Source organism: Pan paniscus, chromosome 5 (assembly GCF_029289425.2).
Source record: "Pan paniscus chromosome 5, NHGRI_mPanPan1-v2.0_pri, whole genome shotgun sequence".
Taxonomy (NCBI): domain Eukaryota; kingdom Metazoa; phylum Chordata; class Mammalia; order Primates; family Hominidae; genus Pan; species Pan paniscus.
This window is the reverse complement of record NC_073254.2, coordinates 171388789-171416442: the sequence shown is the minus strand read 5'-3', so window position 1 is coordinate 171416442 and position 27654 is coordinate 171388789. Positions and strand designations below refer to the sequence as shown.

At 44.6% G+C, this 27654-nt stretch overlaps 1 protein-coding gene across 6 annotated transcripts; it reads left to right on the top strand.

Annotated features, from left to right (window-relative positions):
* Positions 1–245: 245 nt before the first annotated feature.
* Positions 246–27654, top strand: ZBTB2 (zinc finger and BTB domain containing 2). Of its 6 annotated transcripts, none has more exons than XM_034963093.3 (3): positions 246–412; positions 18115–18299; positions 24880–27654. In XM_034963093.3, the coding sequence occupies exons 2-3, from the start codon at positions 18127–18129 to the stop codon at positions 26249–26251; spliced, it is 1545 nt and encodes a 514-aa protein (XP_034818984.1). In that variant the 5' UTR covers positions 246–412; positions 18115–18126; the 3' UTR covers positions 26252–27654. The 6 variants fall into 6 exon arrangements, with proteins under 6 accessions (XP_034818984.1, XP_034818987.1, XP_054970202.1 ...); XM_055114227.2 differs by lacking the exon at positions 246–412 and adding an exon at positions 470–583; XM_003811502.5 differs by lacking the exon at positions 246–412 and adding an exon at positions 786–952.

The window sequence follows — 27654 nt, the reverse complement described above, 5'->3', positions numbered from 1 at the left end:
GTTTGGCTGGAGCAGAGCGCGGAGCCTGGGTGGGAGCGGCAGTGGAGTGCTGCAGGCGGCGGCGGCGGCGGCAGAGCAGCAGGAGGCGGAGGCGGGCGGGGGGAGGGGAGCGGCTGGGGGGGGGCGGAGGGGGCTCTTGCCGCCACTGCTCTCTCGCCGCCTCTCCCCCCCGGCGGGAGCCGCTCGCAGCCTCTTTGCACTAGTCTCTCCGCTCTCTCGGTCATGTGACCTTAACGTAACCGGACAGGAAAAGCCCCGCCGCCGCCGCCGCCGCCGCGCCGGAGACACCGACCGCGGCGGCAGCAGCAGCAGCAGCAGCGAGAGGCAGAGGCGGCGGCGGGGAGGACAGCACGGCCGAGGCTGCCCAGCGGCGCCTCCTCCACACCCCCCGCCGCAGCAGCACCGGCGACAGGTAAGCGCGCACCGCCTCCGCCTCCCGGGGCCGGTGCCCACGTGCCACCCCCAGCCCAGGGTCCGGGAAGGCGGTGGGGGGGCGGGGGCCACCGGAGCTCGCAAACGGTTCCGGCAGAGGCGGTGGCAACAAAGACGACGAATGACCCTCGTCCCAGGGCTCCGGGTGCAGGCAGGCGGAAGGCCCGGGCCACTCGGGGACCCGGTTCTGGGAAGCGAGGGCAGGGGCGCCTCGCGGGGGCGGCGGCGGCTGCGCCTGGCGCCGGGGCTCTGGCCGCTTGACAAAACCATCCCCCGGAGCCAGGCGGCGGCGAGTCGGCGGCGCCTCCATCCGGGGTTTTGCGGGAGGGGGAGGGGACGGAAGCCGAGAGGGCGGGCGGCGGATCGGAGGGAGGGTGGGAGGGAGGAAGGGGAGGGGGGCGATTCGCGTTCGGTTCCCCGTGGCCGATCCCTCCCTTCCCGCCGCCACCGCGAAGTGCGCCCTGGGCGGCGGCGGCCGGTGAGCGTCCCGCGCTGGAGCCCTCAGAGGCGGGCCCGTCAGGTGCGTAATCCTTCCGACGCCTCGCCGCCGCCTCCTGCTGCTGCCGCCGCTGCTGCTTCGGCGGCAAGGCCGCGAGCTGCGGAAGTGGGTTTGGGGGAGGGGAGGGAGGAGGGAGGGGGAGGGGAGGGATCCGGTCCGACCGGAGCAGGCCCGGCCTCTCTGGCGCTTCTCCCAGCTGCAGCGGCTCCTACAGCTGCTGCCGCTACTGCTGCGGCTCCGCCTCCCGCTCGCGGGCGGGGGCGCGCACGCGCGCTTCCGGCCTCCTCGGGTCTCGCGCTGTCTCCGGCTCTCGCGCGCGCTCATCCCTCTCCCTCTCTCCCTGTCTGGGCCACCCCCGCCCCCGGCGCCGGGGCTGTTGCGCCGGCCGGGGCGTTGCGCACGGCGTAGGCGTCGGCATTGTGTTAAACTCCGCGGGACTTGGGGCGAGCGCGCGCGCGCACGCGGGACTGAGGGAAGCGGCGAGCGTGCAACGCGGCCGGAGTGCGTCGCCCCTCCCTCCCCCTCAGCCCCTCGGGGACGGGGACAGGGACGGGGGCGGGGCCGGCGAGACCGGAGGGGGCCAGAGGGCCCCGGCGCCGCGCCCCCGGCCCCGCCCCGGGACGGGTGGGACGAGGTGGCTGTTGCGGCGCGCTCAGGCGGGCGGGGGACGCGTCGGCCTCTGTGGCGCCGCCCTTGTCGCCTGCTCGCTGAGGCTGCAGGCCGGGCCCCAGTCCCGGGTACGGAGCGTGTTGAGCCGGCGGCCTCCAGCTTCCGCCCGACGCGCCATCTGCGCCTGCGATACAGCCCGGTTTGGCCCCGAGGGCGCTGTGGTTTCGGCTGCTTAGCCTTGGGGCGTGGGACCCGCGCGGCCCTCACTCCCCAACCGGACTCCAAGGCGGGGAGGTTGCTTCCCGGGGCCGGCGTCGTTTTCTTGGTGTAGCGAAACCTCTAAACCCTTCTTGTTTAAACAAAGCCGCAAGAGAGAACTCTTTAGCCAGAAGCTGCAAAGGAAGCTGGGTTTTGCCGCTTTTAGCTGGTAGTAAAAGAGGCAATAAAGAAGCGAGGGTAGCAGAGCAGGCGAGTGCCTGGGCCGGGAGAAGCTGCAGCTACGCCTTTTACTGCAGGAACTTCCACCCGAATACGTGAACTCCTAATTATGCCTTGGGGATATAACCCGGCTCTCGCTCCCCGCCTCCCCCAGCTGCATTGTTCATTAGCTCTTTCATCATACAATGGGTCCACTGAGTTTGTGAGCCTTGATTCTATTCATTTTATCAGGGTATTGTTTTAGTAAAATAAAGCATAAAGAAGGTCAGAATTATCAGAACTCCAGGGGGTGTCTGGGTTTGCTTAAACGCGCTGCCCTGTCCTTGCTAATGTAAATCATCCATCTATGCCAACCCCGTTGGAGCGCCAGGGCGAGTTGTACACACCACTAACGTTTTAGTGTGGGAGTACCCTGAACGTTTAATAGAGAATTGGGACTGTGCCGTTTTAATTCTCATTTGACTGATTTATCACAAACCAAAATTATAAATTGGTAAGGTAAATTCCACTGCATTTTGAATGATCTTGTTGTGTATCCAGGATGTTTTCAAACTGTTAAAAGGTCATTTTTTTCTTTTTTCTTTTTTCCTTTTAGTAAGAGACAGGGATCTCGCTATGTTGCCCAAGACGGTCTTGAACTTCTGGGCTCAAGTGATCCTCCCGCCTTGGCCTCCCAAAGTGCTGGGATTACAGGGGTGAGCCACCGCTCCTGGACAAGAAGGCAGTTTTTAAAGGCATAGTAATTTACCACTAATAGGACATCCTTTTAAACTGGGCATTTCTCATTTAATAAACTTGTGGTTTGTTTGCTAGACAAAGAATTGTCCAGTTATTGAAGCCATCGTAAGTACAAGAAGTGATATGCCGGTGCCACTGATGGTCAACAGTGGAGGAGCAGTCTACACTACAGTGGAGTGTAGTCTACGCCCCTAAAACTTTGTCCTACAGTCCCAGTGCATACTTGCCAGTTTTAAAGCTTCTCTTCAAAGGGGATGTAAATACGTTGATGCTGAGCAATCTCTACCACTAGCAGCAGAGAATAAACACTAATCATGTTTTAAGTTATAGAATAAAAGCTGCCATGGTGACATCTGCTTTTGTATCTTAAACTTTAATATCAACTTTTCAGTAACCTCCAAAATCTGCACTTTTATAAGATAATATAAAATAATAGAAAAATGTGTTCATGGCCAGGGAAAGTGGCTCACGCCTATAATCCCAGCACTTTGGGAGGCCAAGGCTGGAGGATTGCTTGAAGCCAAGAGTTCAAAACCAACCTGGGTAACATAGATCCCACATCTCTATTAAAAAAGAAAAGAAAATGTATTCACCCCAACCCCATAGATATACTTTGCAATCCTGTGATTTCAAGTACCCACAGCATGCCCATGAGTAAGTGGATATGCTTTCCCCAATTTGAGACTTACAAAATAGAGAAGGAAATATCTAAAGCTCATCTGTAGCATCGGCCTGGGATCAGCAGCTTTAGAGGTGGGAACTGCCCTTCCAGCTCTTACTGTTTCTTGGTGCTTCATTCCTAGCCCCACTCACCTTTCCCTGTAGGAACTTGGAAAAGCTGGGCAAGTCCCGTGGCACCAGCCTGCACAGGAGAGGAAGATTGAAAGAACTGGTTTGCTGGTAATTTTTTTACCATAAAATACCAAATGCACCTGGGAAAGGTCATTTATCATCACTTTTCCTATTTTCTTATGCTCTTTGGCTCTCCAAACATGACTCTGAAAATCTAAAAGGGAACTGAACATTTTTATTTCCCTGAAGAAAAAAAAAAAATGTAAACATTCTAAGCATTAGACTAAGAATATTTCTAAAACGTTCTTTATGCTCAAGTAGGTTATAATTTGTGCTAGCAAATTAAACTATTAAATAATTAAAATATTACTTCGAATTGATAGTAAATAAGATTCAGTATTTTTACAATGCCGATAGAGCCATTAAGATATGGAATCAGTAGCCACAGAACCCTTACAAGGAGATGGCAGCTCAACATATGTAGATCCATTTTAGAAGCCAACTTGGAGGCTCATATTTATGCTCAAACTCATAACCCCCAGTTCACATGCTTGAGGTATGCATCACATGCCTTTGAGTGTCACTTTAAGAAAGTTCAGTATTCAAAGATAGGAATTTGAAAAATACTTTTATGTATCTGGCTAAGTACTTAGGGAAACTACTTTTTTACTTTTGTTAGAGATTTTAGTGTACTGTTCTCTTAAACAGGGGGCACTCGCTAAGTTCTGCACCAAGCAGGGTAAGCGTCAGAATCCTCTGGAATGAAATGTGCATGTTCTCCTGCACCGGGAGAGTCATTTAGGTTCTCTGAGTCCCCAAAGTGATTCTGAACGGCGCTTGTCTAAGTGTGGTCTGCAGATCCTTTTGAAGCCCCAGGATCCTTTCAGGATTCAATGAAGTCAAAACTGTTGTCACAGTAATACTAAGTTGTTATGGCCTTTTCCGCTGTGTTGACAAAATGTCTTCTCAGTGTTGACACTGAGAAGATCTGCTTAATTCAGTGAGCCGATATTTTCCAAATGACCAACAGATGATGTTAAAAATCATGAGTGGGTAAATGATCCGTTGAAAGTGGATAGACCAATGAATATTACTATAATAGAGTAGGAAAAGTTAATTCAGTTATGTAGTTTTATATTACACAACCAACTTTTAAGAAAGTAGACTTGTCAAGTGTTGGTATAATATAAAAGAGGACTGTCCACAATTACCTGAAAAGGCTATTCAAATATATCTCCTTTTTCCAACTACATAGGTGGGTGAGGCTGGATTTTCTTCACTACTCAACCAAAACAGAGTTAATTGAGGAGTAAATGCAAAATCCAGTTGTCTTCTGTTAAAGAGAATTGCAAAAATATAAAAAGACACCACTTTGTTATTTTAGAAAATACAATTATTTTTTCATAAAAATGTTCTGTACTTTAACATGTAATGGCCTTATTGTTGTTTTTAATTGAATTAAATATTTCTAAAATTTCTCCATTTTAATTTCTAATATGGTAATTATCAGTAGTTAAAATCCATATAAACATATAATTGATGTTCTTAATAATTTTTAAGACCATTAAGGGATCCCAACACCAAAAAGTTTGAGAAGCTCTGCTCTAAAATATTGAAATATATTATTAAGACTTTGAGTTAAACACATTTGAAACTCACCTGTGTTATATACCCTGAACTACACATTTAGGTGATTATATTTTCTTCAGATTAATTTTACTAATCATTTTATGGTATATAAAAAACAAAGGCAATCTCCACTCTGGTGGATTATTAGAAGCAGATCAGTTTTTTGTTGTTGTTGTTTTGAAACAGGGTCTCACTCTTTCATGCAGGCTAGAGTGCAGTGGCACGACCATGGCTCACAGCAGCCTCAACCTCCCTGGCTCAAGCAATCCTCCCACCTCAGCCTTCTGGTAGCTGGGACCATGGGCACATGCCACCACATTCAGCTAATTTTCTTTTTATAGAGACAGGGTCTCGTCATGTTGCGCAGGCTGGTCTCCGGGGCTCAAGTGATCTGCCCGCCTTGGCCTCCCAAAGTGCTGAGATTACAGGGGTGAGCCACTGTCCCAAGCCCAGATTAATTTTTTAATTTTGCCGTGTGTAATCATCTGTAAGTTTCCTTCAGGTTGATTGTAGCATAATGCCTTTAGAATTATTACTTTAATATGAACTCGTTATTAGCCATAAATCTCTGATCTACTTCTGTTTGACACCTAAGATGTCCCTGAATTGCCTCCTTATGACCCCAACTTACATTTGGAAACTAAAAACTAATTTAAGTGTAAACATAGGGAAAATATAATTGAAAACAGGAGTATTTTACAAATGCAGTGCTTTTTAATATGAAAATAAGTGCTGTTAGTTTATGCCTCTCTCTTTTCTAATTACTATGGAAGAAGGTTGACTAAGGAAATGTTAAGAAAAAAATGCCACTCCATTATCACAACTAAATAAGATGCATTTTCTACCTTCAAAATACAGTTTTAAAATGTATTAAAATTCAAATGACCAGCCTTCAGGTTTACTTCATGGGCCCTCCAATATTAATTATTAATAATAGTAATTGAAAAATCAGCTTTTCATCCTGGTAAGTGGTCTAAACTACTTGAAAGAATCAATCTTACTTGTGGGTAATGCCTCTGCTGTTACTGATTGTCCTTTGAATTACAGTATTCATTTATGCTTCACTTAAATAAAATCAAGGACTTCAGAGGACCCTTTTAGTGCCCTTGAAATGTAAGTGGTGTTTAGTGTCTTAGAACAGCTATTATCTTTAAAAACTGAATCAACAATTTCCACAAACTGTTTTGATCTCCTATTCTTACACTGAAAATGAAGGAGGAACTTAGGTTGTCAAAATACAACATAATTGTATGTGCCCCATTCTTCTGCACTTCCAAAAGGATGAGTGAGTTGCTTACGGATCAGCCCACATGTGCTCTGTGATGGAAACTGAAAGCAAGTGACAGCTAGGTGGGCAATGTCCTGTTATCAAGTAGGAAACGGTGGCAATGAAAACCAAAGCATTAAATAATCTGAAAGGTCATTTGTATTTGACTCTAGGAAGTGTTTTTTATTTTTTCAACATGAGTATGTCTTATAGTCTCTGAATTTACTTAAGAAAAGTAAAAGCTTTGTACACATACATATACAGAAAGAAGGCATTCCATGAAAACCCATTTATAGGCACTGCCTCCTCTCTCCTGTGCTACTTTTCTTCAGTTCCTCTCAGCTCACTATTCTAATTTAGAAAAGACAAATGACTTGTTTTTTATTTAGTTGGGTTTTTTTTTTAAGTTCATTTACAGTGCTAAATGGTTAGGGATTTTACATAGGTCTTCAGTTTCATGTCTTGATTGTCGGCCCTTTGTGACTGCGATCAGTAAGAACTTTTAGGAATGCTCTGTAGAGCAAGGTAGTAGAGTGGAGACAACATGAACTGTATGCCCAGAAGACCAGAGTTCAATCCTGACTCTTATTTGTTGATAATTTTAACCTCTCTCAACTACAGTGTAGTGATTTAAGGACATGGTTTTTCTGAAGACGCAGACAAATCACAGTCAGGACTTCCAAGCTCCAGACCAGTGTAACCAACATATACTCTGCATCTCCACTTGGTTATCTCAAAAGTATCTCAAACCCAACATGTGTGAACCTAACCTCTTGCTCTTCCCGCCAAATTATTATTTGCCCTGTGTTCCCTCCTGTTGGAGGGCACCAAGATCTATGCAGTTATACAAATAAGAAGTCTAGGAAGTCATCTTGGACACTTTGATCTGCTTCTCCTTCATCTGACTCAACCAGGTCTGTTGATTTTTTACCTTCTAAATATCTTTTGAATCCTGTCAATTTCCTCCATCTTTCTCAGTACCACCTGGGTCCATCATCTCTTTTGTAGACCACTAGCAGTTGTCTCCTCTAGACCACTTTCCAGCAGGTCTTCACTTGCCCGCTTGTTACCCCCTCCTCCCCAGCTTGATTAGTTCCCCAATCTCTACATTGTAGAAATCTTATCAAGTCATCCTGCTTAAAATCCCCTTGGGTGGCTTCCCATTGCTTTTAAGATATGGACCAAAATCCTTAACATGACGTCTGTCTCCATCCTCGTTATTCTCTGGCTCGTTATTGTGAATTATAAAGCACTATTCAGAAATTAATTATTAGCATGAAGAAACACAAGGTAGTATTTTTAAATGGAAAAATTATTCCAAAACAGCAGGTGTTAAATTGATGAGAATTTTTTAGGTCAATCTAGGATAACTAGAAACTCAACTTCTACCCTCAGTCACCCAGCTGGTAAGAGGCTGAGCCTTGACTGGAACTCAGCACTCTTCTCCTCCCGGAGCATCTGCTTATTAATTTACTTAACAAATACTAAACCCTAGGCCATATCCAAGGCACTGGGATAAAATAGTAAATGATGAGGAAGATTTGTTGCCAGCTTTCCAGAAGCATCAGGCAAGGTGTATAAACTGGCTCGTTCACAGATGCACCAGGGCAAGGAGAGCATGAGGGGCAGGGGCAGGGGCAGGGGTATGTGTGTGTGTGTGTCTGCCTGTCTGTCTGTCTGTCTCATGGTCAGTTCCTCTGAAAGCAGCATATTCAAAATCCTGGAGCAGAGGTTCTAAGCCTGTGTGCAGATGGGACCCCTCTCCCCTAACCCTTTAGAGTTCAGGCTGCCAAGCTGCCCAGCCTCGAGAGTGAAGCCTTTGAGCAGTAAGTATTGTACGCTGTCAGGAGCCAAATCATCACCAGGGTGTTCAGGACCTTCTGGGAGACGGAACTGCCATTCCTTAGCTTATCTTAGCTTATCCAGAAGTCCCAAAGTGAGTGAAATAACATCATTTTGTCTCCATTATCAATATATTCAAATAAAACTGAATTTTTAATAATCCTTGTATTTCAAAACAAGCTGGACCCTTGATGATCCATTCGTAGAGCTCACCAAACTGACAATTGCATATAATTAGCTGGGCAAGGTGGCATGCACTTCTAGTCCCAGCTACTCAGGAGGCTGAGGCAGGAGGATCACTTGAACCCAGGAGTTCAAGACCAGCCTGGGCAACATAGCAAGACCCCATATAAAAAATTAGATACAGGCCTGGTGCGGTGGCTCACGCATGTAATCCCAGCACTTTGGGAGGCCGAGGCAGGTGGATCACGAAGTCAGGAGTTCAAGACCAGCCTGGCCAACATGGCGAAACCCCGTCTCTACTAAAAATACAAAAATTAGCCAGGTGTGGTGGGTGCCTATAATCCCAACTACTTGAGAGACTGAGGCAGAGAATTGCTTGAACCCAGGAGGCAGAGGTTGAAGTGAGCTGAGATCACACCACTGCACTCCAGCCTGGGCAACAGAGTGAGACTCAATCTAAAAAAAAAAAAAAATTAGATACAACTTAATGTATTAAAGTAACATTTTATGTTGCAATTTGTTTGCATTAGAAAAATATTTTTTCAGGGCAAGGTCCAGTGGCTCACGCCCATAGTCCCAGCACTTTGGGAGGCCGAGCGGGTGGATCACCTGAGGTCAGGAATTCGAGACCAACCTGGCCAACATGGTAAAATCCCGTCTCTACTAAAAGTACAAAAATTAGCTGGGCATGGTGGCAGGCGCCTGTAATCCCAGCTACCCGGAAAGCTGAGGCAGGAGAATCACTGGGGGAAGTGGGTAGGTGGAGGTTGCAGTGAGCCAAGATTGCGCGCCATTTCACTCCAGCCTGGGCAACAAGAGCGAAACTCTGTCTCAAAAAAAAAAAAAAAAAGACCAGGCGCAGTGGCTCACGCCTGTAATCCCAGCACTTTGGGAGGCCGAGGCGGGTGGATCATCTGAGGTTGGGAGTTCGAAACCAGCCTGACCAACATGGAGAAACCCCCTCTCTACTAAAAATACAAAATTAGCCAGGGGTGGTGGCACATTCCTCTAATCCCAGCTACTCTAGAGGCTGAGGCAGGAGAATTGCTTGAACCCGGGAGGCAGAGGTTGTGGTGAGCTGAGATTGCACCATTGCATTCCAGCCTGGACAACAAGAGCGAAACTCCATCTAAAAAAAAAAAAAGGAAAAAGAAAAGTATTTTTTCATACATAGTCATGTACCCATAATAAGATTTCAGTGAATGAAAGACCACATGTACAACAATGGTCCCATAAGATTATAATACCATATTTTTACATAAGTTTTTTGTGTTTAGCTGTTTAGATACACAAATACTTACCATTGGGTTATAATTGCCTACAGTACAGTAACATGCTGTCCAGGTTTGTAGCCTAGGAGCAGTAGATTACCATATAGCCTAGGCCTGTGTAGTAGGCTATACCAACTAGATTTGTGGAAGTACCTTTAGGATGTTCGCACAATGACAAAATTGCCTGACGATGCATTTCTCAGAACGTATCTCTGTTGTTAAGCAAGGTATGACTGCATTGAATATAGTGCCACCTGCCCTTCCTCTGGGAGGATAATACTGATACTGTGTCATTTCTGTGTATTTATGTGTAAGAGCCTACCAGGTTTGTGAATGTTTTGTGTCTGCTGGCAAAATAAAGAGGGAGCAACACTCTGTTGGACCCTAGTTTAGAGGTTTGTTGTTTTTAGTACGTCTGTGAAATCAGAAAGCCTGGAAAGCATTAGTTTAGGTTAGCACCAGAGTATGGGATGCAGAGTAAGCAACTATTAGATGGTGCAGGACCCTGGAAGAGGTGCAGCGGCATTGGGATTTTATCCTAGTGGCAGTAAGGAACCACAGAAGGATTTTATTTATTTATTTTATTTTTATTTTTATTTTATTTTATTTTATTTTTAGATGGAGTCTCTCTGTGTCACCCAGGCTAGAGTGCAGTGGCATGATCTCGGCTCACTGCAACCTCCACTTCCCAAGTTTAAGTGATTCTTCTGCCTCAGCCTCTTGAGCAGCTGGGATTACAGGCACTCGCCACCATGCCAGGCTAATTTTTGTATTTTTAGTAGAGACGGGGTTTCACCATGTTGGCCAGGCTGGCCTCAAACTCCTGACCTCAGGTGATCTGCCCGCCTCAGCCTCCCAAAGTGCTGGGATTACAGGCGTGAGCCACTGTGCCCGGCCCACAGGAGGATTTTAAGCAGGTGACATCAGGTTTGCCCTTTTGCAGGGTCATTCTGGCTGTTGTGTGGTGGATGCATGAAAGAGGCCAAAACTGGAGATGGAGAGATGAGTTGGGAGGTGAGGCTAAAGGTGTGGCAGGAGGGTAAAGTTTCAATTAATGGCAATTGGGGGCTGATGTGAGGAGTAAGAGAATGGAGGCCTGAGGATGAATTGAGATTTCTGGTTTGGCCAGAGGGTGGAAGCAGGGCCCTGCACTGAGCCAGGAAATAAAGAGGGAGCAGATTTGTGTACCTGGTTTTTATTGTCCTTTGGGGTAAATGGCAGTGAGAGGACAGGGAGGTATTGAGTTGAGTTTTACCTAAATCAAGTTTAAGGTTCCTGGGGGACAGCCAAGGAGAAGTGAAAGAGATCACCAAAGAGGCTACAGAATGAGGAGTAGGCTGGGGACCAGGCGCAGAGGAGACCAGCAAGTGGAACCCCTGGATGGGGATTAAAATAGAACAGCCTGTGGTGAGTCGAAAACCAGAGAGCAGCAACCTGAAAACCAGAGACCAAAGATGTATCAGAGCGGGAGGAAGAGTACAAAATGCCGCCAAGAGGCTGAGTAAGCCACTGAGTCCCTGAGGCTGGGGAACAAGGTCCTTGGTGACCTTGGTGAGCAGAGCCGGGCGGGAGCTGGCCTGGAGGTGGGAAGAGCAGACAGCCATTCCCACAAAAGAGGGGCGGCCTCAGCCAAGCCATCCACGAGGATGCCAGGGCCCTAGCTGGCGTATTTTGGGCCAGTTAAGCCTCATGGAAATGAGTATGAAGGGAAGCCGTGATGAGAAAAGAGGAAAGAAAGATTGAAGAGAAGTCAGTACTGTCACTGGGCGGGGCCAGGGTGGAGCCCATAGTACCTTCTCCACCCTTTTGCCCCATTTCCTCAGGCAGTTCACATATGGAACAGTCTAGGGGTTTTGGTTTTGGTTTTCTTTTTGAGAAAGGTTTTTTGGTCTCCAAAAGAAGATTTTTTTCAAGTTGATCTGTGTGAATTTTCCCCCTCGTGAATTTTGAACAGGCGACTTGTTCTGTTTTTCTGCTTTTTCATTTTTTTTTTTCATTTCTCTGGTCATGCGCATGTATTCTTTCCTCTGTATTTGAATGCTTATGTTCAGTGTGTTTCCTGATCTAGGGGATGTTCCTAAATTGACATTCTGAAATAACTAGTAGACTCTCTTAAATTCCTAAATTGAGATTCTAAAATAACTGGTAGACTCCCTTAAAAAATATTGAGCGTTTCTATCATGACTTCATTCTTATGGTCTGAATAGAATGCTTATGTTAGTCTGTTTATGGAAAGAGAGGGAGCCAATAGTTTGCTATATTGAAGGAAATAATATACACCCATTCATGTAAAAACCAAAACCTCAAAATCCTCCTATAAAATATTGACAAATTTGATGGCATTAAAACATAAAATTGTGTTTGTCAAAATCTCTATAAACAAATGCAAAGAAAGTGAGAAAATTATTAGAACATATGTGTCACAGGGCCTATTTTCCTTATATACAAAGAGTTTTATAGATTTCTTTTTTTCTTTTTTTTCTTTTTTTTTTCAGACAGGGTCTCACTCTGTTTCCCAGGCTAGAGTGCACGCTAACACGGCTCACTGCAGCCTCAACCCTCTGGGCTCAAGTGATCCTCCCACTTCAGCTTCCAGAGTAGCTGGGACCACAGGTGTGTGCCACCATCCCTGGCTATTTTTTAAATTTTTTATAGAGATGAGGGGTCTCTCCATGTTGCCCAGGCTGGTCTTGAACTCCTGAGCTTAAGCAATTCTCCCACCTTGGCCTCCCCAAGTGCTAGGATTAGAGGCATAAGCCACCACACCTGGCCTGGTTTTATTAAATTGGTAAGAAAAAGACAATCGAATAGGAAAATGGGCAGAGCTCATGAAAAGATACTAAAGGAAATACAAATGGTCAATAAATGTAAAAATAAGCTTTACTTCATCATTAAAGGCATACAAAGTAAAAAAGCCATATTGGCAAAGAATACCAAGTATTAACTAGAGTACGGAGAAAAGAGTTACGGTAGAGGTGGATAGAAAAATCTCACATTTTGTGTGTCCATAATATTTGAATCTTTTATAATAAGTATATGTACTTAAAAGCAGCAGCAAATAATATTAATTTAAAACAAACACACTTTCATGTAGCACATTCCAACTAACCAAGTGAATCCCAGTTTAAAGCCTACTTATTGAATGTACTGGTTCTATAAGCTTGGGCAAGCCACCTACCCTCTCTAACCCTATTTCCTGGTTTATAAATGTGGGCAGCAATACTTCAAATATCTCAAGTTGATGTGAAATTAAATTAATAGCATATGTAAATGATGGCCAATAGTAGCACTCCATAGGAAACAATTCTTATCATTATCATCAAGGGATAAATAGTAATGTTTTCCTGTACTTGAAGCTACTGTTGATGAGCGTGACACCTGAAGCTGTGGGACCTCAAGCTGCCTAAATATGATCAGCATGATCAGAGTCAGAGGACATGGCAGGGAGCATATCACAGTTGGGTCTCAGAGGATACTTTTTTAATGAGAAAAGCAGGTTAGTAAGATGGAAAAGAAAGTATTCTGGCACTTTACGGAGAATAACCTTGAAGACAAGCTTCTAAGTTATGCCTTGGTGGAGGTCAGGTTACAGTGATGTTTCTCTGTAATCCAGGTTACTTTTGCAACCCAGCAGTTCTCTGGCTTTCATCATGAACCCCATGCCTTTTCTGTGCCTCTCCTTCCTAACCTGAGTGCTTTCACCTTCTCTGGCATACACAGAAAGTAGTGGGGAAACTGATCCATACCATCTGTTGCATAAGACAACAGTCTAGGTCTTTATACCCAAATGATGTGCAAAATTGGATGACTCTCCTGTCTCATGCTTAGATATGACTCGTGGCAGAAAATATGAAATTTGACATTCTGGATTCTTGATTTGTGACCTAATCAGTCTCTTAAAGTATTATTCCATTACATTTGTCTATTTTAGGGTATATTTGTTAATTTCTGAATCTGCCTGAACATCCCTAGAGCAGGAAGGGAGAGTAGGGAGTCCAGCACCTGCTGATTAAGAATTGCTGTGGATGGCTGGTGCGAAGATAGTGAGTTATCGCGATTGTTTGGTTACAGATCAAATGCCTTGTTCTACTTTATTCCCCCTTCTCACTACTGCACTTGACTAGTCTAAAAATAAAGAAATAAATAATTTTAAAAATTGCTGAGTCTACTTTGATTTTTTTTTAAAGCTTATTGATAGTGCATTATCTACAGTGCATTCTTAACTCTGAAGTTAAGCATACTCACTTTTTAAAAATTTAGTCAATTAATGTGTAGTAGGCTTTTAAAAATTTAACTTGCCCGGGCACGGTGGCTCACGTCTGTAATCCCAGCACTTTGGGAGGCCAAGGTGGGTGGATCACAAGGTCAGGAGATCAAGACTGTCCTGGCTAACAACACAGTGAAACCCCATCTCTACTAAAAAATAAGCTGGGCATGGTGGTGGGCGCTTGTAGTCCCAACTACTCGGGAGGCTGAGGCAGGAGAATTGCTTGAACCCAGCAAGCGGAGGTGTCAGTGTGCCGAGATCACGCCACTGCACTCCAGCCTGGGCAACAGAGCGAGACTCGATCTCAAAAAATATTAGCCAGACATGGTCGCGGGCAGCTGTAATCCCAGCTACTCAGGAGGCTGAGGCAGGAGAATAGCTTGAACCCGGGAGGCAGAGGTTGCAGTGAGTTAAGATGGTGCCATTGCACTCCAGCCTGGGCAACAAGAGCGAAACTCTGTCTCAAAAAAAAAAAAAATTGAACTTTATTTTGAGAGCATTACAGAGTCATGCGGCTGCAAGAAATAATAGAGATCCCATATACCCTTTACCCAGTTTCCCCTAATGGAAACATCTTGCAAACTATAGTATAGTATCACAGCTGGGATTTTGACATGCAGAACATTCCCATCACCACAAGGATCCCTCATGTTGCCCTTCCATAGCCATGCCCACCCACTACCCCACACCCCCCCACCACTAATCTGTTCTGCCTTTCCATAATTTTCACACATATTATATCAGTGTAATCATACAGTATATAATATTTTGGGATTGGCTTTTTTCACTGAGTGTAATTCACCCAAGTAGGTCGTTTCTTCTTATGGCTGAGTAGTTTTCCTCTGTGTGGGCATACCATAGTGTGTTTATTTAGTCATTGAAGGACATCTGAGTTGTTTCTAGTTTTTGATTATTAGGAATTAAGCTGCTATGGACATTCCTGTACAGGTTTTTGTGTGAACATAAGTTTTCATTCGTCTGGGATAAACGTCCAGGAGTGCAGTTGCTGGGTCATGTGGTAGTTGCATTTTTAGTTTTTTAAGAAACTGCTAACTCGTTTCCAGAGTGGCTGTACCATTTTACATTCCTACCAGCAGTATATGAATGATCCAGCTTCTCCACACTCTTGCCACCATGTGTTGTGACTGTTTCTTATTTTAGCCATTCTAATAGGTGCACAGTGATACTGTGGTTTTAATTTGCTTTTCCCTAGTGGCTAGTGGTTTCGAACATCTTTTCATGTGTTTTATTTGCCTTGCCATCTGTATATCCTCTTTGGTGAAATGTCTCTTCAAGTCTATTACATATTTTCTGATTTGATTTTTTTTTTACTGTTGAGTTTTGAAAGTTCTTTATATATTCCAGTTACTAATCCTTTGTCAAAGGACTAGTTTGCAAAAGTGTTCAAATATTGACTCCTAGTCTTTGAGCTTGTGTTTTCATCCTCTCAATAAGGTCTTTCGGAGAGCAAAAGTTTTTAATTTTGATGAAGTCCAGTTTATCAAGTTCTCATTATGGATTCTGCTTTTGATGTCAAGTGTAAAAACTCTTTGACTAGCCCTAGATTTTAGATTTTCTTACTTTTTTTTCAAAAGTTTTATAGTTTTGTGTTTTACATTTAAGTTTGTTATCCATTTTGAGTTTATTTTTATATAAAGTATGAGACTTAAGTGTCAAAGTTCTTTGTCTTTTTTCTTTTTTGCCTGTGGAAGTCCAGTAGATCGTGCACCATTTGTTGAAAAGCTTATTCTTCCTCCACTGAATTGCTTTTGTGCCTTTGTCAGTAATCAGTTGTGCATATTTATGTGTGTCTACTTCTGGGTTCACAGTTTTGTTCTATTGATTCACTTGTCTGTCCCTCTGCCAATACCACACAGTCTTGAATACTATAGCAATATACTACATCTTGAAATTGGGTAGACTGGTTTCTCTCACTTTATGGTTCTTTTTTAAAAATTATTTTAGGCCAGGCGTGTTGGCTCACACCTGTAATCCCAGCACTTTGGGAGGCCGAGGCAGGTGGATCACCTGAGGTCAGGAGTTCGAGGCCAGCCTAGCCAAATGGTGAAACCCCATCTCTACTAAAAATACAAAAAAACTTAGCCAGGTTTGGTGGTGCGTGCCTGTGCCTGTAATCCCAGCTACCCCAGGGAGGCTGAGGCAGGAGAATTGCTTGAACCCAGGAGGTGGAGGTTGCAGTGAGCTGAGATTGTGCCACTGCACTGCTGCCTGCAACAAGAGCGAGAACTTTGTCAAAATATATGCATATATAATTTTAGCTATTCTAGTTCCTTTGCCTTTACATGTACATTTTAGAATAATTTTGTCTATATCTACAAAAAAATGTTGCTGGGATTTTTATAGGAATTGCATCAAACCTATATGTCAGTTTGGGAAAATTGGTATCTTTACCATGTTGAGTCTTCCTGACCATAATCACAGTATATCTGTTTGTTTATTTAGATCCTTTATTTCTTTCACCAGTGTTTTATAGTTTTCAACATGCAAGTCCTGCACGTTTTGTTAGATTTACACCCATGTATTTCATTTTTTGAGTGATTTTAAATGGTATTATCTTTTTAATTCAGTCCACATGTTCATTGCTAGCATATAGAATTACAGCTGATTTTTTTTGTATGTTTATGACTTGCCAAACTCATTTATTAGTTCTACAAGGTCTTTTTTGTTTTGTTTTGTTTTTTTGAGATGGAGTCTCGCTCTGTCACCCAGGCTGGAGTGCAGTGGTGTGAGCTCGGCTCACCACAAGCTCCGCCTCCTGGGTTCATGCCATTCTCCTGCCTCAGCCTCCGGAGTAGCTAGGACTACAGGCGCCTGCCACCATGCCCAGCTAATTTTTTTTTTTTTTTTTTTTTTTAAGTAGAGACGGGGTTTCACCATGTTGGCCAGGATGGTCTCGATCTCCTGACCTCGTGATCCGCCCGCCTCCCAAAGTGCTGGGATTACAGGTGTGAGCCACCATGTCTGGCCTTTTTTTTTTTTTTTTTAATACATGCCTTGGGACTTTCTGTGTTACAATCGTGTCATCTGCAAATAGTGACAATTTTATTTTTTTCTTTTTCTTCTATATGTTTTTTATTTCCTGTCTTGCTTTGTTGCGTGAGCTAGAACTTCCAGTGCTATGTTGAATATCAAGAGGGGACATCTTTGCCTTGTTCCCAGTCTTATGGAGAAGGCATTCACCCTTTCTTACCATTAAGTATAATGTTAAATATAATGTTGGTCTGTGTGTAATGGGCTTTTATAAATGCTCTTTGTGGAAAAGGAGCAGACTAGTGATTTGATGAACCAGGCAATGTCAGGCAGCCTCTCTATTATAAATAGACTCAGGCCAGCGGCGTTTGCCAGGGTCAAGTGTGAATAATGAAAATCATAGAATTTGGAATCAGTACATTCACATTTAAATTTTGATCCTCCCACCTTTTGGCTAGAAGGCCTGGGGCAAATTACTTATACTTCTCAAGACCCGTTTCCTCCCTCCACAAGGAAGAAAGCAGAGCTCCAACTTCCTCCATAAGTGTTAAGGGTCAGGGGTGATGGGGCTGTTACATCACCAGCAGGAGCACACAGCAGGAGCTGGACTATTGGCCCTCAGACTTATTGATTCTCACCCTGCCCTGCTGGGACCCCGCCCCAACACCTTAATTTATCTATCTCTGTGGAAGAATTGACAAACTCTGATGCATCATTAGAATTTCCATTTGGAATCTTAAACTAAAAGACTCCATTTGCATTTGGAATTTTAAACTAAAAGACTCGATGGTCCAAGATATTTGCTGTCTGTCTCCAGGACTTGATGCTTAAAGGCAGACCACCTGAGTTCATTTCCTGGCTTCTCCATTACCATCTGTGTGAGCTTGGGCAAATCACGTAACTCCCTAATTTACTTTAAATGGCATCATTTGGTTTTTTTTTGTTGTTTTTTTTTTTTTTTTTAAGGCATAATGACATAACTACTTCAGAGGACTGTTAGGAAGACTAAATGAGTTAATCTGTGTAACGTTTTTAGCAGTGCCTGACACGTTAGCTATGATGACATGTTAGCTATGATCATGACTGTTGGTGACTATAAAGGACACATTCTTATTTGTGAATCACATTCTTAAAAATAAAATTGTTTGCTTTGCAGATTTTTTAAAAAATGGATTTGGCCAACCATGGACTTATTCTACTGCAACAGTTAAACGCTCAGCGAGAGTTTGGTTTCCTGTGTGACTGCACGGTTGCAATCGGCGATGTATACTTCAAGGCACACAAATCAGTTCTTGCTTCATTCTCCAATTACTTTAAGATGTTGTTTGTCCATCAGACCAGGTAACTAAAGTGGTTGCTAATAACCTAATGACTGTAGACTTCATAACCTCCATGTCCCTGGCCCTCATCAAGACCATGGGTCTCTCTACGTCTCCTAGCTCCTAGGTGACCTGCTCCCTTGTGGCCTCACTCGCCCCGACTACCCTTCTTGTTACAGGTGCTTTCAGTAGCACTTGAGAATCACTGGACCTGCCAGCTCTATGCAGCCCTTCCACCTCCAGATGCCCTTGCTGGGTGTCACCTGCATGGTCAGGATCTGCAAGATCAGGTCCTTTTTTTGTTTGTTTTTTTTTTTTTTTTGAGACGGAGTCTCGCTCTGTCGCCCAGGCTGGAGTGCAGTGGTGCAATCTCGGCTCACTGTAAGCTCCGCTTCCCGGGTTCACGCCATTCTCCTGCTTCAGCCTCCCGAGTAGCTGGGACTACAGGCACCCGCCACCACGCCCGGCTAATATTTTTGTATTTTTAGTAGAGACGGGGTTTCACTGTGTTACCCAGGACGGTCTCGATCTCCTGACCTTGTGATCCGCCCGCCTCGGCCTCCCAAAGTGCCGGGATTACAGGCGTGAGCCACCACACCCGGCAAGATCAGGTCCATTATAAAGCCAGCCACCCAACCTCAGCGAACCCTTCCAGCAGTAATCTTTCCTGGACTCATTATCTAAGCCCTATCTCTCATTCCTCCAGCCCCAGTCCCCTGAGTATCCCCCTGACTTTCAGCATTTATTCTTGTCTCCTCCTCTAACAAGAAGCTCGAGGGCATGAATTTCTCCAGTTTCCCTCTTTTCTATCTTAAAACAGCTCTATCTTTGCTCAGTTTCTTTCTTCTCATCTCTCCTGTCTTGAGAAAAGGGCATCTCAGTGTCTCTGGAAAATGATCTCCCTCCTTCCCTCATGCTGTGAGCTCCCACTCCTCTATTTTTATTCTGTTCTTTTTATCTGTTTTCATACACCCCCCACCCTGCCCTCAGCCCATGTGGGATCAGCACATCCTGGACGCTGCTGTCTGCCTGAGTTACAGTGCTGCTTCTCCTTCACTTTACTATGAAAGCCCTTAAAAGGGTAATCGAGGTCCTCGCCTGCACTTTCCTCATCCCACACTCTTCCTATCAGTGTGCGCTGTGGTTTCCTCCCCTCCTTCACTCTGCTGCAGTCTTTTCTCAAAGGTCACCCCTCATCAAAACCACTGCCCTTCTCTCAGCCTTCTGGCATCCTGTCCTCCAGCATCTGCTGTTGTTTGCTTCCTTCTTAAGTGGTTGTCATCTGCATTTTTATAGCTGAATATCTCTTGTTTTTCTGCCCTCTAAACCTGGGCCTTTGGCAAATTTTGTCTTTCGCACTCTTCCTATGGGTGTGTGTCTTTTTCCTAGATCTCGCCTCTGCTGGAAACTTCAGTTTATAACTCTGGCCTTGACTGTTCTGTCTCCAGAACTCTATTCCCAAGGCCTCAGGCTGTGTGCTGGGCATTTAGAGTTGAGTATCTCCTTTTGTGTCTTTGAGGATGTACTGAATTAGGCCTTCTCCGAAGTTCCTCCTGCCTATTTTCTTATCTTCAAGTATCCCAAGCTTAACTCAGTCCCCAAATCATGTTTTCTTCAAATCACCTTTCACATTTGTCACTTCTTTTCCTTTCTCACTTCCATTACCTCATCACCCATTCTCCACATTACTATTGGATTCGTATTTCCAAACACTGCTTTGACTGTAGTGTTTGATGAGAAACCTGCTATACTGGGTTATTCGTTGGATCAGAAACCTCGGGGATGCCCAGTGCATATTAAAATAACACACAGGCTCCTTATTCTGTCATCCAAGGCCCCACAGGCTTGGAGCCCAACCTCCTAGTCTCATCTGCGACTGGGCCCTCTGGGACACCCCACCCCTCATCTTCACCTTAACCAGATCTAATTTCATGGCTTCGGCTCACCTGGACCGTATTTTGCTGGTATCCTGCCCACTCCCTGAGTCCCAGCTCATGCAGGACCCCTCCCAGTCAAGTGAAACAAAACAAACGACAGTGACCACGTCCTCGCTCATGGCTCATCACACTTTAATTGTGCTCCTTTATAAGAGTGCATATGTGTACAAGAGTGCAAATGTGCACCTTTCCCCTATGTTGTTATGTGTGTACTTACCCCCTTCTTCACTTGTAAGTTTCTTGAGGGCAGGGACTGGGTTTTACAAATCTTTGCCAACACCACCCAGTATGACTGAAGTATTTGCACACAATAGAATAGCCACCTGATCAATGTCTGGAGGAGCAGATGGGACAACTGCAGAATAACCCAGGAGGGTCGGCTCATCTGGCAATACTAAGGATGCTCCCTTTAACTCCAGTGTGTCAGAGACTTAAGGCCTAGTAGGGGTTTTGTACTGGGCAGTCTCAACACAGTGAATTCAATGGTATTGAAAAGGAGGCAGTTTTAATCTTGAGGAGTGCAAAAATACTACGTTATGAGTTTTAATTCGATGCAAGAAACCCACCTTTAAGTATAGGGCAGTAAATAAATGCCTTTCTAACAAGGAGGTGTGATATTTGTGTAATACAACAGTGTAAAGCAACAGTGTGTATTACTGCACCAGAGGTGACACATGCCTAGTGGCCAGCTTTGCCCCCTCCTAGTGCAGAATTCAAGCTCCTTGAGGCAAGGCAAACTCAGGGTGAAGGCCAGGGGCGTACTTTTCAACCAGCACCTCCTCTGTGGGGCATGACACACTGCTGCCCGTCTACTCAGACATAGACTGAGAATACCGTCAATTTTTTCAAGTTTGGCTCCAAGGGAGATTTCTGGCTGTAGTTACCACTAGATGTCCCTGTCTTATGTCTGCTACTCCGAGTGGTATGTTTAAATCACAGACGACTACAGACTTTCAGCTATCAAAAATAAAACCACTGAGGGAGAGGCCTTTCTAAGTACAACCTTCTGACAATGCTAATGTTATTCAAAAATCCTTACTTTTAAAGTTGTTTAAGCCTATCATTTCTTTTAAAATTCTAGTGAAGGAATAATTGAAAATGGAAATTACTATGGAAGTTTATACCAAAAGGCTTATAGCTGTAGTAAAACTATATTCATCTTTTTCCTACATAAAAGTATGTCAACCAGCCTGGCCAACATGGTGAAACCCCATCTCTACTAAAAATAGAAAAATTAGCTGGGCATCGTGGCGTGCACCTGTAATCCCAGCTACTCAGGAGACTGAGGCAGGAGAATTGCTTGAACCCGGGAGGCGGAGGTTGCAGTAAGCCGAGATCGTGTCACTGCACTCCAGCCTGGGCAACAAGAGTGAAACTCCATTTCAAAACAAAAAAAAATGTTATGTCAAACATATCTGGAAACTACTTAGATGTAAGTATATTGTAGAGAACTATGTCCTTTCCAAAGGACTGGGAAAAGACCAAAGTCTGGCGCATAGTGAGCTGAGTGATTGACAGAGGTCAAGCTGCCTGGAAATAAAAGAAGTCAGGGATGGAGATGGCTGAAATGTACATTAAGGAACTTTGAAAAATTCTACCTGTTTTTTGTTTGTTTGTTTGTTTGTTTGTTTGTTTTGAGACAGAGTCTCGCTCTTGTCGCCCAGGCTGGAGTGCAATCCCAGTAGCTGGGGTTACAGCTGCACGCCACCACGCCCGGCTAATTTTTGTATTTTTAGTAGAGACAGGGTTTTGCCATGTTGGCCAGGCTGGTCTTGAACACCTGACCCCAGGTGATCCACCCACCTCGGCCTCCCGAAGTGCTGGGATTATAGGCATTAGCCACTGCGCCCGGCCTCCACCTGGTTTTTAAGTGTATGTGTGCACATGTGCTTCTGCTTTAAAAAAAAAAATTTTTTTAAGGCTGCGTGCAGTGGTTCACGCCTGTAATCCCAATGCTGTAATCCCAAGGCTGAGGCAGGAGGATTTCTTGAGCCCAGGAGTTCAAGACCAACCTGGGCAAGATGATGAGGCCTTGTCTCTATAAAAGTTTAAAAATTAGCTGGGTGTAGTGGCATGTGCCTATAGTCTGAGCTACTCAGGAGGCTGAGGCTGCAGTCAGCTATGATCATGCCACTGCACTCCAACCTGGGCCTACAGAGCAAGACCCCCTCTCTTAAAAAAAATTGTTTTTAATCAAAATAAATTGGTGTTTGGAGACCTTCTTGGGCCCTTGCATCCCTGGCTGTAAACCCCAGGGACTCGCCGCTTTCTTTTCCCTGGCCCCTTGGAGTCCTCCCTCCAGGCCTGCCTAAAGTGTGGGCCAAGGTGTCCCCAGCTGTGTCCTTTTTTTGCCGTCTGAGACTGTACACAGTTTTTTCAAATTTGAGAGGCTTACTGTTGAGTCACCATTCATAAGTGATGGACAAGACAGCCTATCCAACAATGAATGAGAAAAGAATTACAAAATTTACACCAAAGTCAGCCAGGCGCGGTGGTTCATGCCTGTAATCCTAGCACTTTGGGAGGCCGAGACGGGCAGATCACTTGAGGTCAGGAGTTCAAGACCAGCCTGGCCAACACAGTGAAACCCTGTCTCTACTAAAAAAATACAAAAATTAGCTGGGCCTGGTGGCGGGCACCTGTAATCCCAACTACTTGGGAGGCTAAGCAGAAGAATCACTTGAACCTGGGAGGCGGAGATTGCAGTGAGCCAAAATCATGCCACTGCACTCCAACCTGGGCAGCAGAGCAAGATTTCGTCTCAAAATTAAAAAGAAAAAAAGAAAAATGACCAGGCGCAGTAGCTCACGCCTGTAATCCCATCACTTTGGGAGGCTGAGGTGGGCGGATCACCTGAGGTCAGGAGTTCGAGACCAGCCTGGCCAACATGGCAAAACCCCATCCCTACTAAATACACAAAAACTAGCCGGAACTGGTGGCACGCGGCTGTAATCCCAGCTACTCGGGAGGCTGAGGAAGGAGAATCGCTTGGACCCGGGGATGGAGGGTGCAGTGAGCTGAGATTGTGCCACTGCACTCCAGCCTGGCGACAGAGTGAGACTCTGTCTCAAAACAAAACAAAATAAAAAACACCAAAGTTGCCGGGCGCGGTGGCTCACACCTGTAATCCCAGCACTTTGGGAGGCCGAGGCGGGCAGATCATGAGTTCAGCAGATCGAGACCATCCTGGCTAACATGGTGAAACCCCGTCTCTACTAAAAATACAAAAAGAAATTAGCCAGGTGTGGTGGGGCGGGCACCTGTAGTCCCAGCTACTCTGGAGGCTGAGGCAGGAGAATGGTGTGAACCTGGGAGGCGGAGCTTGCAGTGAGCCAAGATCGCAGCACTGCAGTCCAGCCTGGGTGACAGAGCAAGACTCCGTCTCAAAAAAAGAAAAGAAAAGAAAATATTTGTTAATCAAATGAACATGATTGCTAAAAGGGCCAAAGAAAGTTACAATACAAAAAGTAGTATAATAAAAGAAAATTATAAATTCTAAAAGCATTCAAGGAAGCTGTCTTTGAATTTGAAATGCATTGTCTATAGAATATCCACTCAGTGGAATATAATATATACCTTGTGATATGTGGATATAGATCTCACTGATTTCTAATGATGCTTTAGAATTTGTTACTACTGATGGTCTGGGAAGAGTTCTTGGGAACTTCTTCATTATTACTGCTTGATCAGGGATGATGTTTCTGAAATGATAAAAGGAGTAGAATCTAAAGTTATAAAATTAATAGCATCTTCAACTGCTTCAGGTGCCTTAGATAAATCACTTAACTTTTTGGGACCTCAGTTTCCATATCTGTCAAATGGGACTAAATAAATCCACTTTATCTACCATACAGGATTGTTTTGATTCTCTAAAAGATCTTGCTGTGGTGGCTTTGGACTTAGACAAACATTGTTTCAAATACCAGCTCCACCTCTTACCAACTACATGATATTGAGCAGGTTATTAACCCTCTAATCCTCAATCCTTTCCTGTAAAATGAGAATGAATGACAATCAAGTGAGAAGGAATCCCTGTAAAGCCCAGGAGCAGTGCTGATGTTGATGGTGGCATTTGATAAGGAACTCCTGGAGTTCTGTATAAAAATAGAATACATAATATTTAATTTAACTTGGCCAGGCGCGGTGGCTCACGCCTGTAATCCCAGCACTTTGGGAGGCCAAGGAGGGCTGATCACTTGAGGTCAGGAATTGGAGACCACCCTGGCCAACATGGTGAATCCCCATCTCTATTAAAAATACAAAAATTAACTGGGCGTGGTAGTGAGCGCCTGTAATCCCAGCTACTCGGGAGGCTGAGGCAGGAGAATCACTTGAACCTGGGAGGCGGAGCTTGCAGTGAGCCGAGATTGTGCCATTGCATTCCAGCCTGGGTGACAGAGTGAGACTCCGCCTCAAAAAAAAAAAAAAAAATTAGCTCACTAGGAGAAAAACTGCTTTAAGAATCTGTGGATTAAGATATCACATTTCTTTAACGTGAACTTCGTCTCTTGATTATTTCATCCCATTTTCATGAAACTTACTAAAAATCAAGGATAGGAAATGTTCTTGTTTCCTTTGTTTTTAAGCGTTCATTTTTTTCTTCAGGCTTTATGTTAACACCTAGACTGGCATTTACTCACGTATTTTTTTACTTGTTTCTTTCAGTGAGTGTGTCCGCTTGAAACCAACTGACATACAGCCCGACATCTTCAGCTATCTCTTACACTTGATGTACACTGGGAAGATGGCGCCTCAGCTCATCGACCCGGTTCGATTAGAACAGGGCATCAAGTTTCTGCACGCCTACCCGCTCATCCAGGAAGCCAGCCTCGCCAGCCAGGGAGCCTTTTCTCACCCTGACCAAGTTTTCCCACTGGCTTCTTCATTGTATGGCATTCAGATTGCAGATCATCAGTTGAGACAAGCCACCAAGATTGCTTCAGCACCTGAAAAACTCGGGCGAGATCCACGGCCACAGACCTCCAGGATAAGCCAGGAGCAGGTCCCTGAGGCCTCACAGCTCTCCCAGCTGACTTCAAATCTGGCCCAGGTGAATCGGACAAATATGACTCCCTCAGACCCCCTGCAGACCTCGCTGTCTCCAGAACTTGTTTCCACTCCTGTTCCTCCCCCTCCTCCCGGGGAGGAGACCAATCTGGAAGCATCTTCCTCCGATGAGCAGCCTGCGTCCCTCACAATAGCCCACGTCAAGCCGAGCATCATGAAGAGGAATGGGAGCTTTCCAAAGTACTATGCCTGCCACCTGTGTGGACGGCGCTTCACTCTCCGGAGCAGCTTACGTGAACACCTCCAGATCCACACAGGAGTACCTTTCACATCTAGCCAACAGGGAGAAAGTCGCGTCCCCCTGACTCTCTGTAGCAATGCAGCTGACCTCGGGAAAGATGCCATGGAAGTGCCTGAAGCCGGGATGATAAGTGACAGTGAGCTGCAGCACATCTCCGATTCTCCCATCATCGATGGGCAGCAGCAGTCGGAAACCCCACCCCCCTCAGACATTGCTGACATTGACAACCTGGAGCAGGCCGACCAGGAGAGGGAGGTGAAGAGGCGGAAGTACGAGTGCACAATATGTGGACGCAAATTTATCCAGAAAAGCCACTGGAGGGAACACATGTACATACACACCGGGAAGCCTTTCAAGTGCAGCACTTGTGACAAAAGCTTTTGCAGGGCCAACCAGGCTGCCCGCCACGTGTGCCTCAACCAGAGCATCGACACTTACACCATGGTGGACAAACAGACTCTGGAACTCTGCACATTTGAGGAAGGGAGTCAGATGGACAACATGCTGGTGCAAACAAACAAACCCTACAAATGCAACTTGTGTGACAAAACATTCTCCACTCCCAATGAGGTTGTTAAACATTCATGCCAAAACCAGAACTCGGACGTTTTTGCCCTAGACGAAGGGCGAGCCATTCTTCTAGGCAGTGGGGACTCAGAAGTAACAGAGCCTGACCACCCAGTGTTAGCTTCCATCAAAAAGGAACAAGAAACCGTCTTACTAGACTGAATGTCACTTATCTTTTTAAAAAACTCTCATTTTTACAAAGACTATCTTCCCTCCCTTCCCTGAATTCAGAACTGTAGTTCTCCATGGCATGATACAAACAGGTCCTTGTTCTCTTCTCCTCTTCCCCTTTTCCACATCCCAGCCCCACCTCTGTGAAGGCTTTGTGCATTATAAACCTGGAATGTATCGACTTTCTTTCAGGGGATATTGGAAAGATAACGGTCATTATACTTATAAACTCAAATTTTGAGAGGTTTTAGATTATTCAAAAGCATACTTGGAACTAATGAAGGGTATATAATAAAACAACTGGAATCCAATTTGGTAAGCTAAAATTATGACTTTCCCTGGGTAAAAAGTCTTCTCAGAAAAACAATGTCAGAAAATACAGCGTGCTTCTTAGAGATATGGCTGGGCTCTGTACTATGCAAAATCTAGAAAGTGTGGGGAAACTTTAAACCCAAGAAAACGTTCTTAGTATTCATCCTCCAGGTGTCTTACTTCAGAATGCATCCTTTGAGATTATGTCCACTTAAGAGAAATCATCAGTTAAGAAATCTACTTTAACAAAACAAAAAGGAGAAAAAGTAATAATGTGATGGCAATCTTAATTTTTGGGTACAACATGACAAGCTGTGAGTTTGTGTGTTTGTAAGAGAAAAATGTGTGGGTACTTGCTATAAACAGGTGAATTAATGCACATCCTTATCTCATTGCTGGCTTCTTTCCAAGTTGAGCAACAACAAAATGCTGTATTTGAGTTTCTGACAAATTTGTTTTAAAAATCAAATTTGAATGTACTATTCTATAAATTGCCTTTCTGAATAGAACATGACATGCCATTTTCTAGCAGCTGCCAGTGATAATTTGTTTTACACTAACTTTTAAATCAGTGTGTGTACTGCAGGGAAAAGGATATAGGAATACTCATCTTACAGGGGAATTTGTGACCAGAAGATATAGTAACTTCAATGACTGAAAAAGTCAATGCTGATAGTTTACTGGCAACATTAATTGAAGCATCAAAAATAAATGGCAAAGAGAAATCAGGACAAAAAATCTAATTGCTGTTTGGGAAAAAACTTGATTTTGATGTTTATTCTCCAGGTTTTTGGTTTTTTTTTTTCTTTTTTCTTTTTTAATGCCTGAAATTTTCTCCATTGGCCCGAAAGCAGTAAAAATTGTTCATTAATCTTCCGTTAGGCCAATAAAAGAAGGGCCTCACAGGACAAAACAGGAGCCAGAAGTAAGGACTGAAGGAGAAGGGGAGAATAGCTAATAGCTATACTATATGTATATGTTAAAAACTGAATATCCCATCATCCTATTTCATGTATAGTTGAGTTCTCAAATTTGTAAGTTTTTATACATCCTTTCATTGAATAAACGTTTAATTAAATGGG